The sequence below is a fragment of the Carassius carassius genome, chromosome 39, assembly GCF_963082965.1.
Source record: "Carassius carassius chromosome 39, fCarCar2.1, whole genome shotgun sequence".
Taxonomy (NCBI): Eukaryota; Metazoa; Chordata; class Actinopteri; order Cypriniformes; family Cyprinidae; genus Carassius; species Carassius carassius.
The window spans coordinates 15,445,600-15,473,021 of record NC_081793.1 but is presented as its reverse complement, the minus strand read 5'-3'; the positions used below and the strand labels follow the sequence as shown (position 1 = coordinate 15,473,021).

Sequence of the window (27,422 nt, the reverse complement as noted above, 5' to 3'; positions counted from 1 at the left end):
GGCGCCATCTAATGGGCAATATACTTTGATTATTGCATTAATTAGGTTAGTTTGAAGCGAAAAAATATTTCTGTCATATATAAACCCAGTAGGATACTCAGTTTATTCTTTAAAAAGACTAGATGACAAAACATGCAAACATGAGAGGGCAGGAGTTTATACATATGAGCTAAAACATTTATTGTGTACCGATAATAAATAAATTGTGGTTATTAAAATTATTAAATTAATTGCATATTTTCTATAATTGTTTATATAAATTTTACAGTTCGATTTAAAAAAGTTATTATCATTATAATACATAATAACAAAGTTCGTGCTTTTATTTTGGTGGATTTTCGCTTCCGGTTTGTTGTGCGAGTCTTAGCTGAGAGCAGTCGCTAGGGGGAGCGTCTAGTCGTGTCGTTCTTGCGGAATTCATCTCGATCACCTGATAAACGTAGCAATGGCTGGCCGTGTGAGTATCACTTTATGATTAAAGTTGTTTTGTTGTCGCACAGAAGTAACTCATAATATCTACGGTCTGCTCAGCGCGTCTAGAGCTCAGCTCCATTCATTCGTGCTGTGTTTGCACACGTCATTCGCTCTCTTTGCAGTACCGGAAGACAAACTCCACATCACGTCTTATGACTTTTCAGGAAAACATTAACTTTACTTATACAAAAAGTCACGATAATATTTACAATTTTTAATGTGGACCCGACAAATGTCTTTTCTTTAAAGGCATTTGAAGAGTGACTTTGTCAAATGCACGCTAATATAACTGTGGCTGTTATTACAGATAGTTCAGTCAAGAGTGAGTGAGTTAATAAAATAGATAAATGCAGTTTTTTACAGGAAGCAAGGTTACTGATTTATGAATTTTCAACTTCCTAAATGAAAAAAAAAATACAATATTATGCTTTTAGTTTCTTTCTTTCTTTCTTTCTTTTTCTTCAAGCTTTGCAGTGTTTTTTTATATAAATCTATTTTATATAAAGGCTTGATGAGCAGAAGAAACTTCTTTCAAAAACATTAAAAATAGTAATGTTTCCAAACTTTTGGTCTGTACTGTGTATATATATATATATATATATATATATATATATATATATATATATATATTAAATCTAAACAACTGATTAAAATAAAGTCATTTTAAATACTAACATTACTTAAAATGAAAATGAATAAAAAATAAATTAAAGTAAAATAGAAATATTTTAAAATAACAAAATTACTAAAAATAATTAATTAAAAAGTACATAACCAACTGACTAAAACTTCAACAAAGTTAAAATGAAATATATACAGGAATATAAAAAAAATATATACAGGAATATACAGAAATATTATTACATTCTTTAAAAGCACATAAATAATACTTAAATAAAACTGGAGATCATAAATTACATTTTTTTTTAAACAATTAGATAGTTACTGTTTGTTATATGTTACATAGTATTTTCTTTATGTATTAATATCACTTTGGATATAACATTTTTGCTATAATGGGGAAAAAATAATTAAATGAAAAAAACAAAAAACAACAACATTAGATTAGAATATAAGAGCATACAAATTTGAATGTTCTCAAACCTAGATTTAATTTCAACCAAATTTACTGGTATAAATAATAATAATAGTAGTAATAATAAACAGCTTTTCAGTGTGGTCTCAACATTTTGGACCCAGCATAAGCAACACTAAGCTAATCATTCTAAGCAATATGCATTAGCCAGCATTATGATTACAGTCTGTATGTTTGAGGAGATTAGGTCTGGAATTCATCTCATGCTATTGGTAATACCACACTAGGGTTTAATGAAGAAGCGAGCCCTTCAGTAATCCTATAAGATCACACAGCATTACTGCATGTTCTCAGTATTTTTAAGAGCCAGCTCCAGCTGGTTAAACAGAGAGATTTGTAAGTGTTTGAATAAGTGAATATCAGGTTACAGAAAAGGTAATGGAGGAGTGCCTCCTTATTCAATGAGTGTTTTTCATGATGAAAATGAGTGAGTGTCAACATATAGGTTGGATTTTTTTCAGTAATAAAGCTTTCAGCTTTAGTAGCACCACCCATATATAGTTAAAAATGTCTGAAGTTTGTTGAAAAGTATTTCTGCATTCTTTTAATCTAAAATCTCTATATATATTTACATATAGTTAACTTCAACCAATGTATAAGCAAATATAGCCCAGTCTTAAACTGCAATATAGTGTATAACACCTGATCTAGACAAAAGGTGGCTTTTAGAAAACAGTAATTCATTAAAAAAGTTGATTGCGAATGTACAAGCTTCTGATTGGAAGTGTATATCAAGGCTGAAATGTCAGCTTCTGTGATTTGCTATCACTTCATCACTGTTGTGCTTTTCTTCCCTGTACAGCTAATGCAAGCAGCGAGATGCCCGACAGATGAACTCTCTCTCACAAACTGTGTGGTTGCAAGTGAGAAGGACTTCAAATCTGGGCAGTGAGTATTTGATGTGTAATGAATCAGAAAAGAGGATTGTCATTAGGTTTAAACACATACATTCAAAATGTCTATGTCAAAATAAAGAAATCAGAATTATATATATATATATATATATATATATATATATATATATATATATATATTTATATAGTCTTTTATTTATATATTTAACTTGTTTGCTTTAATTCTCTCTAGACATTTGACCATTAAAACCACACCCACTCAGAAGTTTGTGTTCACGGTGAGAACGCACCCAAGCGTGGTGCCAGGAACCATTGCCTTCAGTCTACCTCAGGTACATGTTTGCGTCTTCATTCCACAAAGGGTTCTCTAACATCTCGTGACATATGATATACTCTGAATATATCACCATCTTTATGCCTTCTGTCTTGTGAACTGCATAAGTATGCAGATGTACAATGATGTACTGTTGTTATCAGCATGCTTGTTTCTTAATGTCTTGCATTGTTTTTGCCTGCGTCTCGTTCATCTGTTAACATGACAGCAGCAAGACTTCTCAGGTACTACAGTAACGTTCTCACAGTGGTCTTATTTTATGGCACGATGTGATATTTTATAAACAAGAGACCAAGGATTGAAACACAACTAGAGAAAAGTACACAGTTTGTTGTTAGTGTGCTCTAGTCTATAGTAAGACAAGCTAAAAAGAGAAAGTTGTACAAATGTATTGTTTTGGCTTTTAGCAGTAGGATTTTCCAAATAATAATTGTGTGGCTGGTAATATGTTAAAAAACATAGTCTAAATTGTAATGATAATAGAAACTCATTGTTCTGCTCTCTGTGTCATAGAGGAAATGGGCTGGACTCTCTCTAAACCAGGATGTTGAAGGTATGGGTACCGATTTACTGATTTGATTGGCTGCAAACTAATAGTGCAATAACTCAGGGAGACAGTTTTCCTTTGTTTGCTGTGAAATTATGGATTATAATGTAGTGTGATGACCCTTTGGTTGGGTTGGAGAGATGGAAGCACAATAGATGGAGCTAGTGGAAAATAATACATTTTTGGAGATTTATTTTGGCCAGTTAGAAAATTTTGTTTTCAGCTGAAATAATTGCCAGTTAATTTAGCTAAAGCAATGTAGAAAGTTCTTATTTGTTTTTAATTAATATGTAAGTTACCCCAAGAAATACGCAAATATATATATATATATATATATATATGTATATGTTGAAAACAGTTGTGCTGCTTAATATTTTTGTGGTATATTTCAGGATTCTTTAATGAATAGAAAGTATAAAAAATTATTAATATTTGATTGTGTCTTCAGAGAATAGAAATATAAAAAAGAAAAAAAAAACACATTTTGCTAACACAAACATTTTGAACAGTAGTTGACATTTATTGGGAGTAGTATTGTTATAAGTTCCTAGCGCAGGTTTCATGCTGTTGAATTGTTTTGGAAAGACATATTTCCCACAAAGTCTTATTTCCATTCACGTCATATTAAATATGTCGTCTACCCTGACTAACATCTATAGTATATTTCAACAGTGAGCGTTGTCTTATTGTTGTCATGTTTGCAGTGAGTGTCTACAGCTTTGACCCTTCGAGACAGTATGTGGGAACCATGACGCTAGAGATCGACTTCCTCCAGAAGAAGAGCGTTGACAGCAACCCTTACGACTCTGATAAAATGGCGATTGAATTTATCCAGTTTTTCAACCCACAGGCCTTTAGTGTGGGCCAGCAGGTGAGCTATCAAAGAGCTAACAAAATGAATGTCATACCCACACTTAATGAAGTCTGAGAAGTTTTATATAGTTTGGGCATAGTTACACATTAAGCCTGTATTGTCTTCCTGACAGTTTGTCTTCAGCTGCTTTGACAAGCTTTTTTCACTGGTCATAAAAGATATCGAGGCCATGGATTCCAGTATCCTTAGAGGCGAGCAAAGCTCTAGCAAAAGACAGAAGGTAGCTTTGTATTGCTTACTCTAAAATCATGCTGATTCATGGGTTAATAGAGATATGGCTTAAACATGGTATGTCTCCGTTTTTCTTTTTCAGATTGAGATTGGTCTGTTGCATGGCAACAGTCAGGTGATTTTTGAGAAAGCTGAGAGCTCATCTCTCAATTTGATTGGTTAGTGTTTAACTGGCAAACACAGCACTGATACAGTGATTTCATGTCTGTTCAGTTTTATGATTATTATTAAGTTTCCTTATTTTAAGTAGTTCCTATTAGTAGATAGCAATGTCAGAAAAACAGTATGGCTTAGTTCACCCAAAAATGAACATTCTGTCATCATTTACTCACCCTGATGTCTTTCCAAACATGTATGAATTTCTTTCTTCTGTTGAGAAGACTTCTATTGTGGAAATCAATGGCTACCGTCAACTGTTTGGTTACCAGCATTCTTCGGAATATTTTCTTTTGTGCTCAACAGAAATAAGAAACCAATACAGGAAGAACTTGAGGGTGAACTTGATTTTTTTTTCAACATCATGTTGTCAAAAGATTTTCGGTCTGACTGCTAACAGTAATAGATGGAGCTGAAAATCTATTTGAAAGTATTCTGAATTGGTAATTCATTCTTAATCACACTACATTTGTAAAAAATTTTATTCATATTTGACTTCACATTTTTGTATCTAGCGGTGTTAAAGTAGATTGAGGGATAGGAAGTGTAAAACACATTTTGTAAACAAAAGTAAAAATAATTTAGGTTATGTGTTGTCCAATGACTCAATCTGTGGCATCAATTCAGTTCAATTCATATGCTTCAAATAGTGTAAAAACCAAACTTCACCACTAGATGACAGCAGAACACAGGTGGTTTTACCTCAGCTACCTTACTTAATTGTTATCTCTATTAATATGTTTTATACATCCCTTAATATTTTATATAAGTATGTAATTTCTTTAGTGTTCCTCAGCAGTCTGTTTTTGGTCATTTTTCTCCAGGAAAAGCAAAGACCAGAGGTTCTCGGCAGTCCATCATCAACCCAGACTGGAACTTTGAGCGCATGGGCATTGGAGGCCTAGACAAGGAGTTCTCAGACATCTTCCGTCGGGCCTTCGCCTCGCGAGTCTTTCCTCCAGACATAGTGGAGCAGATGGGTGAGTCTTTTCTCTCCTTCTGCCACTTTGAAGCGAAAACTGTACAGCTATGATAAAGATTATATTTACATTGTAAGCAACTAACTTCTTGTGTTATAGCTCACGTTGGGTACCAAGTAAACCAGGACCACAACCTAGTTAGGCCATGATGCCCTTGTCTCTCTTGGAAAGATATGGGCTATATCTCCTCTATCTGTTTTTTTTTATTATTTTATTATTTTTTATTATACATTCCTCTCAATATAAGTGGCTAGTGAGGCAGAACACAGCGTTTTGTGGGCAACATGAAACACATAGTTTGATTGACAATTTACAAAACCAAAATAAATGAGAGGATATTGTACAGTGTTAATATTGGACAGACAGCTCTCAGATCCTCCCAGCACCTCATTCTAACTGTAAATGACATTGAAATGAAACATCCTTATGTTGCGTTCTGCTTTGCCTCTGGCTCACGGTCAAAAGCCTAGTTTAAATTCTATTGTCAGACTGCAGTCTGATTGTGTGTTTATGATTTACCTTCACCCATTAAACAGATAAACATTTGTTTAAGATGCTATCCAGCGGACAAATTCCCATCAGATTGACTCCTGCAGTGAAAGTATTATAATCATTTGCAGTTGAAGCATTTTTACACACTGGGTGTCTTTGGCTAATAATTGCGAACAAGTGTTCTTACTCGTAACTAAAAACATTTTCTCACACAGAGTTTCATACAGATGCTCAACAGGTGCTCATGTTGATGAATCCTGAACGAGGAAGTGCATGTCACAGTTAAAACTTAGCATAATGCATGGCCAAACCATCTCCATATATTGGCTTTTCACACAACATAACCTTTACTGTATGGTGTTATTTTACTGACAAATGTCAAGAGCGGATTGTTGTTGTGCGAAAGTACATTTATACAATGCACGAGCACGCAGATATTTCTTTTGCTCTCCCATAAAACCAGTTGCATGCACTTAAAATATGTCCGTTGCAATCACAAATCTCTCTTCTCGCTCGAAGCTTGCTCAAACTGTGTCCTGTGCACTCGCAAATCTCTCCGTAAATCTCTTGAGCTAGAAATGAATTCTTTTCACTCCTGGATTAAACGTTTTAAGTCAGTCTGGCCACTAGGGACCTACTACAACTTTTGAAACATGAAAACCCTTTTGGTGAATTACTGTAATTATTTGCATGAAAATAATTGTATACTTTATGTACAGTAGGGGAGTTATTGGCAACATTTCAGCTGTAGTAAGTCAATCTGGCCACCAGGAGCCTACTACAACGTTTGCAATATGATAAAAATCCTTTTTTTGTGAATTACTGTAATTATTTTCATGAACTTATTTGTGTACTGTAAGTACAGTAAAGGAGGAATCCACATAATAAGTCTGTGTGCTCACTAGGCATGTGCTATGAACGTTTAAACATTAATTTGTATGATTTTATTTGACTTCGTTTTGCACTGTGAGTGGAATTGGCAGACTGTCCCTGAAGAAGCCTAGAGGAATATGCAGCGAATATTAAATCTAAAACTAACTTTACAGCACTGTTGTATTAATTTACATTATATTAATATACAGCAATGCGTTCATGACATTCATCAGTAAAATAACACCATAGTACTACTGATGCAGTTGTGGTGTACAGTTGTGGCCAAAAGTTTTGAGAATTACATAAATATTAGTTTTCAAAAAGTTTGCTGCTAAACTGCTTTTAGATCTTTGTTTCAGTTGTTTCTGTGATGTACTGAAATATAATTACAAGCACTTCATACGTTTCAAAGGCTTTTATCGACAATTACATGACATTTATGCAAAGAGTCAGTATTTGCAGTGTTGGCCCTTCTTTTTCAGGACCTCTGCAATTCGACTGGGCATGCTCTCAATCAACTTCTGGGCCAAATCCTGACTGATAGCAACCCATTCTTTCATAATCACTTCTTGGAGTTTGTCAGAATTAGTGGGTTTTTGTTTGTCCACCCGCCTCTTGAGGATTGACCACAAGTTCTCAATGGGATTAAGATCTGGGGAGTTTCCAGGCCATGGACCCAAAATTTCTACATTCTGGTCCCCGAGCCACTTAGTGATCACTTTTGCCTTATGGCACGGTGCTCCATCGTGCTGGAAAATGCATTGTTCTTCACCAAACTGTTGTTGGAAGAAGTTGCTGTTGGAGGGTGTTTTGGTACCATTCTTTATTCATGGCTGTGTTTTTGGGCAGAATTGTGAGTGAGCCCACTCCCTTGGATGAGAAGCAACCCCACACATGAATGGTGTCAGGATGCTTTGCTGTTGGCATGACACAGGACTGATGGTAGCGCTCACCTTTTCTTCTCCGGACAAGCCTTTTTCCAGATGCCCCAAACAATCGGCAAGGGGCTTCATCAGAGAATTTGACTTTGCCCCAGTCCTCAGCAGTCCATTCACTATACTTTCTGCAGGAGATCAATCTGTCCCTGATGTTTTTTTTTGGATAGAAGTGGCTTCTTTGCTGCCCTTCTTGACACCAGGCCATCTTCCAAAAGTCTTGGCCTCACTGTGCGTGCAGATGCGCTCACACCTGCCTGCTGCCATTCCTGAGCAAGCTCTGCACTGGAGGCACTCCGATCCCGCAGCTGAATCCTCTTTAGGAGACGATCCTGGCGCTTGCTGGAATTTCTTGGACGCCATGAAGCCTTCTTTACAAGAATTGAACCTCTTTCCTTGAAGTTCTTGATGATCCTATAAATTGTTGATTTAGGTGCAATCTTAGTAGCCACAATATCCTTGCCTGTAAAGCCATTTTTATGCAACGCAATGATGGCTGCACGCGTTTCTTTGCAGGTCACCATGGTTAACAATGGAAGAACAATGATTTCAAGCATCACCCTCCTTTTAACATGTCAAGTCTGCCATTCTAACCCAATAAGCCTGACATAATGATCTCCAGCCTTGTGCTCGTCAACATTCTCACCTGAGTTAACAAGACGATTACTGAAATGATCTCAGCAGGTCCTTTAATGACAGCAATGAAATGCAGTGGAAAGGTTTTTTTGGGATTAAGTTAATTTTCATTGCAAAGAAGGACTATGCAATTCATCTGATCACTCTTCATAACATTCTGGAGTATATGCAAATTGCTATTATAAAAACTTAAGCAGCAACTTTTCCAATTTCCAATATTTATGTAATTCTCAAAACTTTTGGCCACGACAACATGCACCAAGATCTTTGTATAAAACCTTTTATTTGGACTAAGAATATTTTTGATCATGTGTTGGACTTCTCATAAAGCAGTTGAGCTATAACTTTTTGTTACTCTGAAATTAAACTTTTTGTGTGTGTGTGTGTGTGTCGCTTAGATGTTTAATGTCTAATAATACTTTTGCTAAATATTTCAGCTTAACACAATCCATCTAAGGCCACGGAAAGTCTGTGGTTTTTACATACATGTGGTTTCAGTTGGTTTATCGTAACTGTTACCACTCAGTTCTGCACTTGGCAAACTGTCAAGCATCACTGTTACTGTTGCTCATTTTTAAGATTTCAGAATTTGAACAAACCCAGGATACTCTACTCTAACCACCCAGTACACCTATAAAGCCACCTACCAAATGCTTAGCAACAAACCAGAACACCCTAGCAAGTAGCAACCAACAACCAGAGACCTATTAACCACTTAGAACACCCTAATAAAGTAGATATGGCCAGCCTACTAACCAGTCTACCCTAAAGGCCAATTCATTCTCCACCAACAGATACAGGCCAATGGCAACAGCTGACCAACTAAAATATGCCAATCTAAGATGTTCCAAGACCCTACAAACACTGATTCAACATGTTCAGTCAGTGAAATCAAGCACCAACCAATGCCGACGGACACAGACATGGGTAACACACTGATCCAACAAAACCCGACAAATGTTTCTGTTGCCGTTTGTCAGCATCTACTGGTGCAGTGTGAATTAGCTTTATCAAGCACCTACCAAGAGCCTAGTATAGATTTGATTTTGTTTTTCAGTTTTTTGTACCTTTCAAATTAGGTTTTCTTGAATGACTTTCACAACTGTTAATTTTCAATGTCAATCAGTTCACAGTTTAACTTTAGAGAGTGTTTTGATTAACCCTGTAGAGGAAAATGCTTTTATTATTCCTGTAAGCTGCCAGATGACTTGATCATGTATACACACTCACACACACATCCTTCAGAGTGTGTGAGCGAGCGAGAGATGACCTTTGTGGTGTGATGGCGGCAGAAAACGGCCTCTGGCTCAGGCAGCTTGCTGCTCTAATGAGATGGTGGGTCTTGATAGCAAAAAGGTGGGCACCTAATTGGGGTTGGTTTTGGAGCCCAGGTGCTGAAGGAAGGTGTGGGTGTGTGTCTGAGTATGTTATTGTCTGATTGCGCTTGGGTGGGAGTTTACACCAATAATACCCAGTTTCTCCCAAAACTCCCACCAGCTAAAGGTCATTTCAGTCTGTCCGGCCACGGCCTCGTTCTTCTCCTCCGTGAAAAGTCTGTCATCAGGTGTAAATGGCCGTGCTGATTCTCATCTCAGGCCTGCTGGTTATCTCCAGCCTTCCAGCTCTCTCCAAATGGCAGCCAGCAGATGTTGTTAACCAAAAACAGGGCTCTTGTCTGAGAAATGCCATTGCTGGTTAAAAAGACCTCTGTGCTTCTTTGAAAACATTTGTATTAGACACTTGGCCATACTTGTTGTTATTATATATGGGATAAGATTTTTTTTTCTTTTTCAGCAAGGATGACAGTAGAAATTGACAGTACATCATAAGAGCATAAGAGACTTCTTTAAAAAACATTAATAGTAATCTAACCAACATGCATGCAAATATATGGCGTATAAAAAAAGAAAAGAACTTTACACCCCACAATCCCTTTCTCTTTCTGTAGGCTGTAAACACGTGAAGGGGATCTTGTTGTTTGGGCCACCCGGCTGTGGTAAAACCCTGATGGCGCGTCAGATTGGTAAGATGCTGAATGCCAGAGAGCCGAAGGTGGTCAACGGGCCAGAGATTCTGAACAAATATGTGGGCGAATCGGAGGCCAACGTCAGAAAGCTGTTTGCTGATGCCGAGGAGGAACAGAAGAGGGTAGGAAACCAGGAAAAAGAATAAAGGGAAAAAATGGCGTTTCAAGCTAATTATTAAACATTAAACACTTAGGAAAACCTCAATACGTCATGCACTTCACAAATCAGTGTTATCTTAGAAAGGCCATATGGATGTTTTGCACAACCTTACATTCATCTGGCTCTGTGACTGAACCCACTGATATCTGACACTTTAAAGAAAGGCTGCTCTATTAACAGTCAAAAAAATCATGGCAAGCAACTTAGCTTTGCACAAAGGATGCTGTTCCCAGTTTCGGGTCCTCCAGCAGCTCTACAAATAACTCCAAATTGCTGAAATATGCTTACTGAATTACTGTAAATGGCCTAGTGTTTGCTTAGAAACATTATCATCGTTTGTTTTTTTTCCTAAGGGTGATATGTCATGAAGTGTTGGCAGTGAACTGCTGGTTCTGGCTGTGCTTGAGTGTGATGTTGTGTTGGTAGACTGTGTGACTACATGACTTCGAAGAGCTCACTCGTCACCTCTTAATGATAGTGTCCAGCTATCTCTAACCCCTCACCCTGACTCATGAGAGGCCATGCACACTCATATTGGCCTCCCATCTGTGCTAAATGTTAAGACCTAGCCTCTGACAGCCTCCTAGATGAAGAAGATAACTCTTAATTGTAGGCCATTGTCACAGTGAGTTCATACAGTCGCAGTCCATTCACCAACCTGGCATTTAAGCAGGGAGCTCAAGAGATCCTTTTTTTAAAAGGATACTCCGACCCAAAATGAAAAATTCCAAAATTGCGTTCCAAACCTGTAAAAGTTTTGCTCGTCTTCGGAACACAATTTAAAGGTGCCATAGAATGCATTGATACAATAGTTAAAATTGTTCTCTGATGTCCCCAGAGAGCGTATATGAAGTTTTATCTCAAAATACACCACAGATAATTTTTTGTATAGCTTGTTGAAATTGCCATTTTTTTGGGTATGAGCCAAAACGCGCCATTGTTTGTGTTCGTCCCCTTTAAATGAAAATGAGCTGAGATGAGTGTGGAGCAGGCCTCAGTTTTCCCACGGGTTTAAGCCACACCTATAATGTGATATTTAGACCCTTAAAATTAGAATTTTACCAGGGGAATTCCTCTTAAAATGTGTAGTTTACCCCACCGGAATGCGATATTTACCAGGGGATCCCCCTCAAAACGTGATTGGGCTAGATTTGAGTAGCAATTGGGCGGGATTTGTTGTGAAAACCTGGCAACCCTGGTGGAGCTTCAAGAGCATATGCTTGTGGGCATATCGGTGTTACGGTTTAACTGGTGATGACCGTATTCCTATTTACGAGCATTGTGGTAGCACATGAAGAAAGCATTAGTGAAAACAGGCAGAGACAATGGTAGCTTTAGCAACATTAGCCTTAAAGAAAGATCTTTTGAAAAACAAAATATGATGCATGATGCTTACTTTGTCTGTAGTCTGGATGTTTGTTTGTGCATGAAGTTTGGTATTGATCCCTTTTTCAGAAGCAAACTTTGCACAACTCCAGCGCTGAACTGACCCTCACAAGTTTGTGAGGCAGTCACAGAACTAAAATGTTAGCACAAATGTATAGAGCTTTTCCGGGACATTACCTTCAAAAATTTTAATTAATCACCATGTCCTCAGCAGCCTATATAGACTCCTATGTTCATTGGTGCATCCCAACACACAACACTTGGTTGTGTGAATGGTTCTTTGGCGCTGACATTGTATCTCCAGCACTTACAGCAAGAGAACAGTAATGGCGAACCGCAGCTTCTCATTCACGGCTGTATAAATGCTTATAGGACAGAGAGCAAAAATGAAACAACAAAAATACTTATTGTATGCGAAAATAACAAAAATAACTGCTTTATTTAACAATTAGCCTCCTCTGTATTGCTAAATGCAAGCAGCTTACGCTTTTTTGTGTCAGCTGCGACACAAGGAAACCTTTAATATTATTATATATTCACATTTACAAATGAACATTTATATGACGGTTTTGAAATTATGGCTGCAATGCTATAATTCTTTTTGGTTTTTGAAGTTGGGGGCCAACAGTGGACTGCACATCATCATATTAGACGAAATTGATGCCATCTGTAAACAACGTGGCAGCATGGCGGGCAGCACTGGGGTCCACGACACTGTAGTCAACCAGCTACTGTCTAAGATCGATGGTGTAGACCAGCTCAACAACATCCTGGTCATTGGTGAGAACTTCCTGTGAGATTAGCCAGCATAAAGAATGGTCATGCTTCATCTTTTGTTCATTGATTTGGTTTTGTTTTCATTATTAAATCATACTTTATTTAAGGAATGACCAACAGGCCTGACCTGATCGATGACGCCCTCTTGAGGCCGGGTAGACTGGAGGTCAAAATGGAGATTGGTGAGAGCTACATTAGCCATCATGGCCCTGCTCAATAAAAGGTTGCATATTCTAAGTAGCCTAAACAGCTGTTTAATCATTTTTCTCCAGGCTTGCCTGACGAGACGGGCCGTATTCAGATCCTGAATATCCACACGGCAAAAATGAAGCAGTCAAACATGCTGGCCAAAGATGTTGACATAAAGGAGCTGGCTTTTGAGACCAAGAACTACAGTGGAGCAGAGCTAGAGGGGCTTGTCCGGGCTGCCCAGTCGACTGCTATGAACCGTCACATCAAGGTCTGATCTCATCACCTCATCCACAATGCAACACCACAATCATAACTAATTATGGCTGATTTAAACAAAATCAATTCTGAACTCTGGTTGGAACTTATCTCAAGTTACAAAATTGGTTTATTATATAAATAAAATGCTGTTTACCTCCGATTACAGCAATGTTGCGTTACACATTTGAATACCATCTAAATGCTGTGGTTTTTATATGAATACAAGAAAATATTGTTTCAATGCCTGAGGTAGAGAAATGTTAACAAATTAAATCTTGCTTTATTTGAAAAGAAGTTTTTAGAAGCATTTTAGAAGCCCCTGGATATTTGTGTATAGCTAGACAAAATGTGTGTGTGTGTGTGTGTGTGTGTGTGTGTTAGTGGCTCACACATACCCATATTTGATGGTGTTGACACATAATGCTCCCATGTTTGATGGAGCTTACTTTGGTGTAATAGGTCTCTCTTTCTCTTGCTACTAGACCTTTAATTTTGATTAAGTGGATGAGTTTGAGGATCAGTCTGTGTGTTTTTGCTCCTGTAGGCCAGTACTAAGGTGGAGGTGGACATAGAGAAAGCTCAGATGCTAGAAATCAGCAGGAGTGATTTCTTGACCTCTCTGAATAATGACATCAAGCCTGTAAGTCCACTCTTCAATATTGTTCACTATCAACATTAAGTCTGGTTCACATTGCAGTTCATTTTGGCAAAGAACTGCCCAGTTAGACTTGAAGAGGTTATTATTTTCATCCAACATGTAAAGTAATGTTCAGTGAATTATTTTGTGCACTCTACACTGTGTTAATAGGCCTAATGAGCTTGAACTTACATTATGCAGTACCAATATTGATCATTTTAGCAATGTATAAAGTAATGTATTGCTTTAATATTTAATGCAATTCTCTTTTTTTCCTGTAAAGGCTTTTGGCACTAATCAGGAGGATTACAGTAGTTACATCATGAATGGTATTGTGAAATGGAGCAATGGTGTGTCTGACATACTGGGAGATGGAGATCTTTTGGTGCAACAAACCCAGAACAGTGAACGCACACCACTAGTATCTGTGCTTTTAGAGGGCAAGTCTTACACACAAACTTTACGGATAAATGCATAGACATGCACTAATTAGTATTACTATTGCAATATAACAAGCATTTTTGGGGGGTGAACTATTCCTTTAAGGAAATAACAATTAGGATTTTATTTTAGAGTATAACTGTAAAGTTACAATTAGAATATTTGTCTTAATTTCTTCATTTTCATACGTTTAACACTTCTTTTTACAAATCTGGTAAATTAGTGGTGCATATTTAGTTCCTAAATGCACATTTTAAGAGACCCTTACTCAGAATAGGTGCAATATTTTCTATGAACCATGCCGGTCAGAGACACTGAAAACACTGGATCATGAGCTGCTGACATGTAAATTAACACAGTGCACTCTGAAATTAGCTGCACATGTTTATTTAATTATATAAAAGCATTTGAGATTTGATGGTTCCGCAAATACATATTGTGATTTTAATTTCCACAGGACTAAGAGAGGCTGTGTGGATAAAGATGGCAGAATTGTAAACATATAATAATTTCATTCATATAAGAGCTAATAGCTAACTGTTCAACAGGGTAGCTGACTGTAAATTTGTGTCACTTATAGCTTGACAAGTTACAGTTGAACACATGTACACACAAACGCTGAGAGAATAGCATTTCTCCCTGCTCTTGTTCTCTTGTTAACACAATCTGATATGACTGAGAGTGTGAATGCTCTCCGCTCCCTCAGGGCCTCCTCACAGTGGTAAGACGGCACTGGCGGCCAAGATCGCAGAGGACTCCCAGTTCCCCTTCATCAAGATCTGTTCTCCAGACAAAATGATTGGCTATACAGAGACCGCCAAATGTCAGGCCATCAAAAAGGTAGCAACCTCATTGCCGTAGGTTAAGACAATAAGAGATCTGTACGTTCTAAAAGCATTTGTCATGGGGAATGTTATGGATGGGATATTTCAGCTGCTGGCCTTTAATAGTGGGTTTATGGTTTTCATTTCTCTAGATCTTTGAGGATGCCTACAAGTCCCAACTGAGCTGTGTGGTGGTGGACGATATAGAAAGACTTCTGGGTGAGTCTGTCAGAAGACAGGATGATGCATTTAGTGTCAAACCTGATAATTCGTTCAAATGAATCACTGTGCTCATTGTGTGTACCCATTTATTTAGTAAGTGTTGGCAGTATACTTTACTATGTATTGGATTTTCCACATACCAAACTTACCTAGTACTGTCAAATCAACTCTGATGTTCCTCCACTTGCCTCCAACAGATTTTGTTCCCATTGGGCCACGGTTCTCTAACCTGGTGCTGCAGGCTCTGCTGGTATTATTGAAGAAACCTCCTCCTCGGGTGAGAAAGTCGCACATTCACACCGGTCTGTAATACTGCCACCCACAGACAGGGGGCAGCACCTCCTTTTTCACCTGTAAACACCATCAAAAGAGAGACACTCTTAACTGCAATGGAGTCACTACGGAGTCACAACTCACTACGTATTCTTTGTTCATAGACATATAAGTTATTTTAGTCTGCTATTATTATTAATTATTTTTATTTATTTTTTTCAATTTATTATTTTACCCTTAATGTAAGGGTTTTTTAAATCTCGAACCCCAAGTATAATCCTAAACCAGTGGTTCTCAGACTGTGGTCCTGAATAAATACAGGTCTTAAATAAATAAAGTTTGAATTAGTTTAACAATGAACTCATAATAAAGAGTTAACTCCTTGAGCTAAAGTTAATACGTAATCAAATGTTTCTGTTGTCTAATTTTGCATATTATATGACAGTTACGTGTTTGACTCAGCAGCATTTTAGCTAGTGAGCAGTAAACTCTTTTAAACTTATTGGTTAAAAACAGCAGGCTGGTTAATATTTATATATAATAAATACATAAAGCAAAACAGCAGTCTAAAAACATAGTGTATTTTAAATAGTCCAGTTTTATGTATGTTCAAACATTTAAGGTTAGTAAGATTTTAAATTTTAATTTTTTTTTTAATTGTAATATTTTTATTAAGAAAGAATGCATTAAATTGATCAAGTGACACTGAAGACATAATGTAAAAAAAAAAAAATCTTTCAAACTAGAACTTTTTCGATTCATCAAAGAATCCTGAAAAAAATGTTTAATGGTTTCTACAAAAATATGAAACATCACAACATTTTTTAACTGTGATTAATAATAAGAAATGATCCACTGAGCACCAAATCAGCATATTAAAAGGATTTATGAAGGATCATGTGACACTGAAGACTGGAGGTATTAAGCTGAAAATTCAGCTTTGACATCACAGGAATAAATTACATTTAAACAGTAAAGCAGAAAACAGTTGTAATAATATTTCACAACACTACTGTTTTTACTGTGATTTCTATTAAATAAATGCAGTCTTGGTAAGCATGTTTTCTTGTTTGGAGTCTGTGTTTTTCATAGTGTATGGGTCACCCAAAAAGCTACTGTTGTGTCGGCCTGCCTGGTGGCAGTGAGTGTGTATGTCGGGCAGGAATCGGTGTTGTGCTGTGTTTGTAAGGTGTTTTGAATAGCTGAGGGTCTGTTCCTCCAGATCAGGACTGTATAGAGCAGCACTCAGCAGGGAGCCGGGTCTTGGGTGAGTTGATAGAAAGAGTTTGTGAGAGAGCCGGGACCTGGCAGGCCCGCTGCCTGTGTGGCACCTCATCTGCATGCACTAGCATATACTGGGCACCTCAGGGGGGCGACCCATAATCCCCTCTGCTCGCTGCGGCCTCTGGGAATGGCCCACCTCTTTACTTCACGTAGATAGGCACCATTGCACGACTGTAGTTGCACATGTTGAAAGTTCTCCAGTGAGAAATTTAGGGTTTTAAAAAGTATTACCATAAATCATTTGACACACGTTTGCTTGTATTTATACCGCAGGGTCGTAAGTTGCTGATTCTTGGCACGACTAGCAGGAAGGATGTTCTGCAGGAGATGGGCATGTTGGACACTTTCAGCACTACAATCCACATCCCTAACATCTCTAGAGGAGAACATCTCATGGAGGCCCTGGAGGTGAGGCTCTCAGAAACACAAAGGTTTTAAGAGATAAAAGAGATGTACAGTGGCCCCAAAAAACTTATAGAGCCTAGTTTATTAATTTTGATACATGCATTTTTAAAGCCTCTGCATAATATCAACATAATCAAATCTTTCTGAAAAAACAGCTTTACATAATCACTACATGTCTTCTGTCATCTGATTGTTGATTGTCATCTGAGTGATAGTTAATCATATTTTAGCAAGTAAAAGACCTTGTAATATAATTGTAAAAATGTCCACCTTTAGGTTATGGTACGTTTGTCTTTCCCTGTGAAATCTTGACAGATTTTTATAAAGTAAATGTAAGAATAACTTTTATATTGGGTCATTCCGTGTCATCTCAACCAAGGATCCCTAGCTCAAATTTTTGATTATTTATATTATATAATTATAAATAATTATTTATATAATTATTATTATTTATTTTTTTAATTATTATTACTTTTTTTAAGAAAGATAAACATGTTAAATAAAAATGAACACTGAGTATTTCACTATTTTGTAGCGGAGGGGTCAAAATGACAATTTTCAGCTGAGATTTGGAGCCAAATTACAGAGGGAAAAATGGATACTGGAATCTCAGTATGGCTCCAGAAGTAAATTGTTCAATTGTACACATTTTCAGTGGTCAAAAATAAAAAGTGGGCCACTTTGCATACAGCTGATACTGATACCGATTTGTTGAATTTATACATTTTCAGTGGATGAAAACCAAGTTACCCTCATTTAGTTTTTGACCACTGAAGATGAGTAATCTTCAGCAATTTGGACATGTAGCCGCATTGAGATCCCCATATCTCTGGAATTGAACCATATACTCACTAGATCAATATATGGGCCATAAAAGCCTATTATATCAAATATGATGCAAAATATAAAACATTTCTAGGTTATATTTCATGTAAAGATTCAATATTCTTTTCCATTTAAAAATAGATTTTTTTGACTGTTATTTCAGGCTGTTGTCATCGCTTTCATGTAAAAATAATTTCATTGCATTGCAGATAGAGAATAGTAAATCTACAGTTTTATCATTTAAAAACCAAGGAACTAGGTGTCCACATATGTTTTGGAGCCACTATGTTAGGTTTGAAGGGCAGAAAAACTTTCTTGACGAAAGAATGGAGCAATGTACTTTGTAGATGTTCCTGGGTCTCATTAACATTAAGAAAATAATCTTAAAGGGATAGTTCACCCAAAAATGTCAGTTCTGTCATCCTTTACTTCCCTTCATTGTTCAAAACCTGTATGACTTTGTTTCTTGTGTGGAAAACAAGATATTGTGAAATAATGTTGCACTTTCCATAAAGTGAATGTCATTGGGGGTTCAGTGTTGTTTTGGACCCCATTGACTTTTATTGTATGGGTAAAAATATTTGAAACATTGCTCAAGAATCTTTTAGAAGAAAGTATGTCTTATGGGTTTGGAATGACATGAAGGTGAGTAAATGATTATTATATTTTCATTTTTGGGTGAACTATCCCATTAAAGGTCCCGTTTTTCGTGCTTTTTTGAAGCTTTGATTGTGTTCACAGTGTGCAATATAACGTGTTCATGTTTCACGTGTAAAAAAACACAGTATTTTTTACACAATTCACCTATCTGTATACCGCTGTTTTCACTGTCACAAAAACGGGCTGATGACTTCCTTGTTCTATAAAGTCCCTTCTTTATAGATATAAATACGTAACCAGTTCTGATTGTGCCAGCGGTTCCTGTGTTGTGATTCGACATCAGTTTAGGGTACGCTGCCCTCCTGGAAACACGATTGGGCTAGTTTTGAGAAGCAAGTGGGCAGGATTTGTTTTGAAAACCTGGCAATCCTGATCTGAACCATAGACAGTAAAAGAACGCACGTGCTGGAGATGTACTTATAATCACAGGAGCGTTTTTACTGACGAGATGCGCATGAAAATCGCATTCGCACAGCCCTAACATCTAGTTAACAAAGCTAAACAGCGTTGCCCTTTGTGTAATAAGTTACAGAAACTGTTAAACGCACCAACTTAAATAATAAAATATACTTACCGGTTGTGGTCCATAAACAACGCCATCTCCAGACAGAGGGAACTGCTCCATCTTTCAAGAATAATCTTTGTGCGAATCTGGCATTAAACTGATTGAGTTTTACATGTGGATTATAATTTTCGGGAACCGAGTTAACCCTCTGGAGTCTAAGGGTATTTTTGGGGCCTGGAGAAGTTTTGTCATGCCCTGACATTTGTGCTTTTTTCAGTTTCTTATAAATATCTAAATGGGTAAAGACTAATCTCACTGTAATCAGCACAAACTGGGCTATAATAATATGTGAAATGCATGTATGTACATGATTTGTGTTTTTGAGAAAAAAAATATTATGCGTGGTTAGTGAAAAACTAAAAATGTTAAAACACTTGAATAAGGCAAAAAAAAACACATAAAGAACAATGGTTCCCAGGATTTTTGAGAACTGGAGCTTGTAGCCTAGAATTTTTCTTTCTAAATTATGTGAAAATCATCTTGTTTACTCAAAGAAAACAATATATTGATTTACCAACAATAAGTGTCTTAGAAAATTTAAAAGTCATATGCGAGTAGGCGTCAACTACCATGAATATCATTGTGATTTACACCTGAGAAGACAAAGAGCTGCATAATGAGCTGCATAATGAGCCATTCAATCATCTGTGCCACTGAAAGGAAGGAGTTACAAGAAAGAATGTGAGAACAAAATAAATCTATATAATTTTATGTTTGTAGTTTATTTAGAATATATTTAATTATCCCACAACATACTTTAATATCCACTTGGGGGAGCAGTTAAACAGTTTATCAGGAACAATCAAAGCTGACTTTCAAACTAATTGTTTGGCATCCTTTCTCTCACACAATCCTTCAGAAATCCTTTTAACAATCTTATTTTCTACAAAAAAAAACATCTATTGTTATTATTATTATATTATCATTATAATTAATGTTGAAAAGAGCTGAGAATATTTTTCTGGGTTTTTAGGGGGAATAAATTGAAATAAAAGCATTGTTTTTACATTTGTTACAGTTATCTATTTGTTACATTTATATTATTTACATCAAGCTTTTGAATGGTATAGTTTTGTATATTGTTATTGAAACTTCATAATGTTTCACTTGATTACTATACATTTAGTCAGGAATTATAGTTTGGAAAAAGTATTTGGAAAAAGTCTAACTAGTAAAATGTTTACACGTTATGTGAAAACTAGTACAAGTATATAAATAAATAAAAAGAGACTTATGTTTATGATCTCTGCTGAATAAAGTGCTTCATTCTTTTTTTTCTGAGGAAATCCATTTCTCAAATCCTCAACCACATCACATCTTTTTGGGGTGATTAATGTCTTATTCCTCTAATCGCGAAGCAAACAGTAAAATAAAAACTTGAAGAACAGTCTCGCTGCTTTTTCTTCTGTGTGGGCGTATTCAAGCCGCGCGCTTCAGTTTGAATCTGAATAGCGCGTTCAGCGCGGGGGCGTGGTCACATTAGATATAATGAAGGGAGACTTGAAAAACTGACATCGCGTTGTTTTCATATGGATTACTTTATCACAGAATATCTGTTTTTGGCGGCACTTGTTTAGTTTTAAAAAATAGACATGTCAAGCTTTCTATAGATATCTCTCTCATGTATTTTCGTTGAGTATTCACGGTGTTACAGTTCATTTTAATGACGTGTTTGTAAAAGAAGATCAGCGCAGACAAAAGCTGCAGACAGCGCACCTTGTTTGTTATCTTTATTTTATAAGTGCACAAAGTTTTGTTGTTATTATGTCTGTATCCTAAAAAAAGTAGACCCTTTAGAGATTCGATTGGTGTATTGCTCTTATCTGTACGATTAAAACTGAAAGTGTAATTTAAGTTCTTTTCGGGGTTATCAGAAAATGACTCAAAACGCGTATCCGCTTTAATCGACTCGAAAGGGTTAAACATAAATTGTAACCATTAATCTCCAAGTACAGCGTCCCTGGGAAGCCCAAACAAAGGTGATTGGACTCTGAGATGAAAATAACAGTGTTTCGACGACAAACACAAACGCAACTCTTCCTCTTCTCTGTCGGTGCGCAACAAGGCCACGCCCCTTTTTAGTGTATTCATGTGGGCGGAGGTTAGTCAAAAAACTGTTTTAGTGACGTCATTACTGCAGGAACTAGAGGGATGTACCGTATTTTCCGGACTATAAGTCGCACTTTTTTCATAGTTTGGTTGGTCCTGCGACTTATAGTCAGGTGCGACTTATTTATCAAAATTAATTTGACATGAATCAAGAGAAATGAACCAAGAGAAAACATTACCGTCTACAGCCGCGAGAGGGCGCTCTATGCTGCTCATTGCTCCTGTAGTCCACACTGAAAACATATAGCGCCCTCTCGCGGCTGTAGATGGTAATGTTTTCTCTTGGTTCTTGGTTCTAAATAAATGCGACTTATAGTCCAGTGCGACTTATATATGTTTTTTTCCTTGTCATGACTTATTTTTGGACTGATGCGACTTATAGTCCGAAAAATACGGTAGTCCAAACGGGTCGTTTTTTGTAGGCGAATTCTGTTAAATAAAATATCTCGCTTGGCATTGAACTTTGAGCTTTAGAATTTTACAGACATTATTTATACTCTAACAACAACATTATACACTAACTAAAGTTTAAAACATGGGATCACGAAGAATGGGACCTTTAAAACTTAGAAGTACATTTCATAAATATGTTCCTATGGCTCAAGTAATAGAGCATTGCATTAGCAGTGCAAGGTTGTGGGTTTGATTCCCAGGGAACACATGTTAGGTAAAAAATGTTAGTCTGTAAGTCGCTTTGGATAAAGGCGTCTGCTAAATGCATTTATTTATTTTATTTATTTATAATTTCCATAGTTTTTGATTGTTAGGCCTCAACTGACTTTTTGTTTTCTTCTGTTTTGTTTAGCTTCTCGGGGGTTTCCAGGAAAAAGAGCGAGCAACTATTGCAAAAATGGTGAAAGGACAAGCCGTGTGGCTCGGCATTAAGAAGCTGCAGATGCTCATTGAGATGTCACTGCAGGTGAGACGCAGAAAGACCTTTTCACCCTGCGGGTCGTCTAGACGACTCCCTGAGTCACAGCTTTTCCTGCAAAATCATTTGTGGTTTGAGTCAATGTCAAATTTAATTACTTTATGGCATCAGAATGAAAACAAGCCCCTCCAGATGTGCCTTCTCTCTTGACACATAAACACACACACACACACACTAGTAAACAGAACTCCATATTCCTCATCTGCATGTATTTTGGTGTATATGGACTGCTTCTGGAGTTGATTGGAGCCTTTCACTTTCCTGACAAAAAACAGACTATACTCAAAAATCCTGCAATAATGTTAGATGCATAATATATATATTATGATGTGCATATATATATATATATATATATATATATATATATATATATATATATATATTACAATTAGATTTTTTTTCAATATGTAATATTTTACAAAATATTGCTTTTATTCAAAAATCTTAATAGAAAAATATATTTGAAATAATGTTCTTTTGAACTTTCTATTCATCAAAATTTTATCACAGTTTTCTTAATGTAACAGAATCATTTATAGTGATAATAAGAAATGTTTATTGAGCTCCAAATCATATATAAATTATCTCTAAAGGATCACGTGACACTAAAGACTGGAGTAATGACTTCTGAAAATTCAGCTTTTTCATCACAGGAATAAATTCTATTTTGAAATGAATTAAAATACAAAAACAGCTTTACAATATATACTGTTTTTAACTGTTTTTTACTTCAGTGGTTGGGATGTTGTAATGCAACATCTCAGAACTCATTATTGCAGACATTTTTAAAATCCATGTGGAGAAAATAAAGGGAAAACCAAGGCCACTGAAAAACATTCCAGTCACTGTTGTGCTTTATTATGCCAGTGTTGTGAAACTATTCTGGGTTCTTTTTTGGGTACATTTTAAACCATTAGTGCTAGATTATTGCTAGTCTTGTTTAATAAAAATTACAGCCGTGTTTGTTAGTGTTGTCTTGTTTTTGCGGTGGCATCATTGGAGTTGCAGTGGTGTTTGTGCTGGATGCTGTGTAATTGGTGTGGTATGCAGTAATGTGGCAGCGCTGAGAGAGGAATGAGACAGAGTCTGCCGGGACATGCTGCACACAGCCACACTGCGTTTCCCCCCATTCCCTCTATTCTTTCAGTAATTTCCACTTCTTCAGCAGCCCCAGGCAATTGAAAAGTTATTGCATACACCTTCATTAATTTTCCTCCTTGGTACGGTCTTCCTCCTCAGAGCTCTCCTCTGAACTTAAATCACATTCTAGTCTATAAAGGAAAGTTTAACAGCAGAATCTAGTTCATCACTAAGATTAATCCTGTGCAGCTTCTTAATTATTCTTTCTATAGACATTTTATTAAATCAGAAGGAAATTGATGGTAAAATAAAATTAGTCTGTGTTGTTGTGTTTTTTTTTTTTTTTATGGAAATTTCACTCAAAGCATCACCAAACAATATTAAGTATGCAAAGGGATCAGGGATGGTTTGTCTATCACACTTTCTGTTCTGGGTGAAACAGGAACGGAAGCGTGCCGGATTTATCACCATGTTGTCACTTCCCTTTCCCGAAAGCCATTTACTGTCGCCCCTTCACAACTCCTCACAGACAAACTCAGGGCCCCTCCGAACCCTCCAGACTTTACATAGCTGACAAGGTTTTTGTCTTTTCAACATCTCAGAACTTTCCAGAAAAGGGGGCTTGCAAGGAATTTATAACAGCATAGCCAAAACAAACACCATTTTGTTTGTTCAAACATTCATTTCTGATTTCACTTTTATTCTCCATTTTTCACCTCTTGTGAGTATTTTACCGTTTTATTTTTCAGATGCCTATGGAATACAGAGTTAAAAAGTTCTTGGCACTACTGAAAGAAGAAGGAGCGTAAGTCCATTTTTTGGTTGGCTTCAGATGTTTTTTTCTTTATCATTGATTGCTATCATTGACATGTTCCTCATGTTCCCCAGGTTTGGCTCTGATAAACATGTGGCCATATAGTGTCGGGAGCAGGGGAGTAGCCTGACAGACCAAGGCTATTTTGGTAGGACTGACATGTAGTTACCAAGCCTCACTTTTTACATTTGACTGTCAGTATTTCAGTATTCCAATTTTTAGCCTCTGTGCATTTTAGAGGTTATCAAATTCTGAAAAACTTAAAGACAACATCACACAAAGCGATCGTTCTGCATTTAACTTATGTAATATTACGCATTCAGCTGAATTTTTTTTTCCTTTGGGATTTGAATGGTTTGTAAAAACAAATGTATAATGAAACAAAACAAAAAAAAACTTGATTGTTGAAATAAAATTTTCCCTGTTTGCACAAAATATTTCAGAAGTGGAGAGCATTTTTATTTTTAACAACAAACGAAATTTGGGGAAAGATAAAAGAAAATGTTAATACTTTTATTCAGCAAGGATGCATTAGATTGATCAAAAGTGACAGTAAAATGTATAATATTAACAAAATGTTTACATTTCAAATAAATGCCTTTCCTGAAAAAAACCCATAAGCAATTGTTTTCAACATTGCAAAACCTTCATATTAAAATGATTTCTTTAATATCATGTGACACTGAAGACTGCAGTAACGGCTTCTGAGACTTCAGCTTTGCCATCACAGGAATAAATTACATTGAGCAGTTTAGGTCCATCTCGCTGCTCAGTGCTGAGGGCAAAACCTTCTTCAAAGTTCTGTCCAGGCATATGACCGACTTTCTGCTTTACATGTATACATTAGTGCAGAAAGGAGGGACTCCTGGGATGCCTGGCTGTCTTGAGAACACTGGAGTAATCACCCAGTTGACTTGACATGGCCACTGCATGTGGGTCCATACCACAAAAGTTAGTAGAGGCTGCAGTGGACCGGCACCATGTCCCCAGTAAGATCACAGACCTCATCCTGGACTACTATAACAACTTCAGGTTGAGTGTCATGTCTGTAGTCTCGAGTCTGTAACATCAAGTTGGCATCGCCTGGAGAAGAGTAGCAGCACCCTTTTAGCAGCACTACAGAGCAGTTCATGGTCTCCCGCATCAGTGAAGCTGAGACTCCAGTGATCCCAGCAGCTGGCATTGATTACGGTCCATACTGGCAGAAAGTGGAGAGCCTCAAGGGAGCTGGATGCAGCAGAGTCCAGACTTAGGCACAAGGTCATGGTGGGGACAGTGGCTTGTGGAAGAGCAGGGCTTAGTAGTTTCCCAATGCCAAACTACAGCCAAACCCAATGCAAGGTAAGGTGATACCTCGTGCAGGTCAAGGTGATTGTGACAGTGGAGGAAATATGCATAAGCAGGGTGACCGGTATGAGGCAAAGAGGGGCATAGATGAGAAGGGAAGGTGTAATGGAAAGGCGGCTCACATGGTCTGACATCTGGCAAGCAGAGCTAAAGTGCATGAATTTCTTAATCCAAGCTGTCTATGATGCCTTACCAATACCAGCGAACCTCTCCATCAACCAAGACTGATATTTCTTCTTGCTCCCTCTGTAATGTCACTAGAACACATCCTGAGCTACAGCCCAAAGGTCCTTGACTAGGTTCTAAAGGCAGTAGTGGAGAGTGTCACCTTGGCCATTACAAGCAGTAAGTACCATCACTGAGCTAGAGCTAGGAAGGAAATACGGATTGTGAAAGAAGGAGAGCAGCCAACACTGCAGCACAAAGCTCCAGCAGGCCTTCATCATACATCACGAGACTGTCAGCTTTTGGTTGACTTGGAGAAGCAGTTGAAATTCCCAGCACACATTGCAGAAATATCTTTGCAACCATGATATCATCATTTTATTTGAGGTCTCGCAAAAGCTGTGGATAAAAAGGGATGATCTGTGGCTATACGCTGCTGGGAAACAGGTGGGGGCTTGATCACCCCCGACTGGGTCACCTGGGTGAAGGTGTTTGTTTGATGTTGAAAGACCCAAAACACTGGATGAACCCAGGAAACATCACCGATGATTCGACACTGATTTCACCACATTTTTAAATATTTTACTGTATTTTTGGTCAACAAAAATGCAACCCTGATGTACATAAGAGACAACTTTTAAATACTTTATTTTTATTTTTTAAATAATTTAAATTTAAAAATTTAAATAATATACATTGTTAAATCTTCCAAAATGACACCTTAGCTTACATCTATTCGTATTACATGTGCATTGTTTTATAAGGATTCCTGTTTGTGTTTTGTACCATATCTTTCAGAAGCAGTTAAAGGAGTCAGGAAAACACTGGGTGCACTTGAGAGACTGAGAGGGAGCAGACGCACATACAGAATATGTCTCTATCCCACACTTTCCTTAAGTATAGTGCACTGTATGTTTCCAAGCCAATTACAGACACTGCCCAATGTTCAACACTAGCTCCTTGACGTGCACAGGGTCTCATATTTGTACAGTGCCTCAGGTGTCTTAAGACATCACGAATTTTTTAAATAGTACATGCATGTATATGAAGATCTAAAAGGTGTTTTTTTATATATATATATATATATATATATATATATATATATATATATATATATATCTAAAATGTATCATATTTATATGTATTTACTGGCATGAACCATTCCTATCAACGATGCCTTACTCCTAAAATTGAATATACTGGGCCGTATAAATTTAGCAGTGGTAAAATTATGACCAAATCCTCTGCTTGCTATTGATTGACTTAAAAAAATTATTAACAAATGAAATTATTTTAACGTTTAGTTCCTGCCAATAATTGATATTGAACTGACAAGAATATTGAAATGCTCATTTGCATGCCAGTATGTTGTTGCAGTTTGTTCATCGCTTTTATTGTTTTTTTTAAAAGGGAAATATCCTTCCTTCTTATGTGGCTCTGGACATTCCATGTCAGGAAAGCTTTGTCTCAGCCCCTCACCTCAGTAATGGGTAACTTAATAGTGGCCTTATTCATTGTGTACTACCTCCACGTTGCCAGTCTGCCAACAGTGCTGAGAT

At 36.9% G+C, this 27,422-nt stretch overlaps 1 protein-coding gene across 2 annotated transcripts; it reads left to right on the top strand.

The window, feature by feature from the left end:
* The first annotated feature begins 336 nt into the window (after positions 1 to 336).
* On the top strand, positions 337 to 26,955 carry LOC132121463 (vesicle-fusing ATPase-like). 2 transcript variants are annotated; one of them, XM_059530870.1, is made up of 22 exons: positions 337 to 457; positions 2,373 to 2,458; positions 2,657 to 2,756; positions 3,272 to 3,311; positions 4,010 to 4,176; positions 4,292 to 4,399; positions 4,493 to 4,568; positions 5,391 to 5,546; positions 10,431 to 10,630; positions 12,669 to 12,834; positions 12,939 to 13,013; positions 13,104 to 13,291; positions 13,826 to 13,921; positions 14,202 to 14,358; positions 15,066 to 15,199; positions 15,336 to 15,402; positions 15,603 to 15,682; positions 17,236 to 17,370; positions 22,332 to 22,445; positions 24,287 to 24,342; positions 24,426 to 24,499; positions 26,665 to 26,955. In XM_059530870.1, exons 1-21 carry the CDS (start codon positions 446 to 448, stop codon positions 24,454 to 24,456), a joined length of 2,244 nt encoding a protein of 747 aa, XP_059386853.1. In that variant the 5' UTR covers positions 337 to 445; the 3' UTR covers positions 24,457 to 24,499; positions 26,665 to 26,955. The 2 variants fall into 2 exon arrangements, with proteins under 2 accessions (XP_059386853.1, XP_059386851.1); XM_059530868.1 differs by having other exon boundaries at positions 26,662 to 26,955.
* The last annotated feature ends 467 nt before the right edge of the window (positions 26,956 to 27,422 follow it).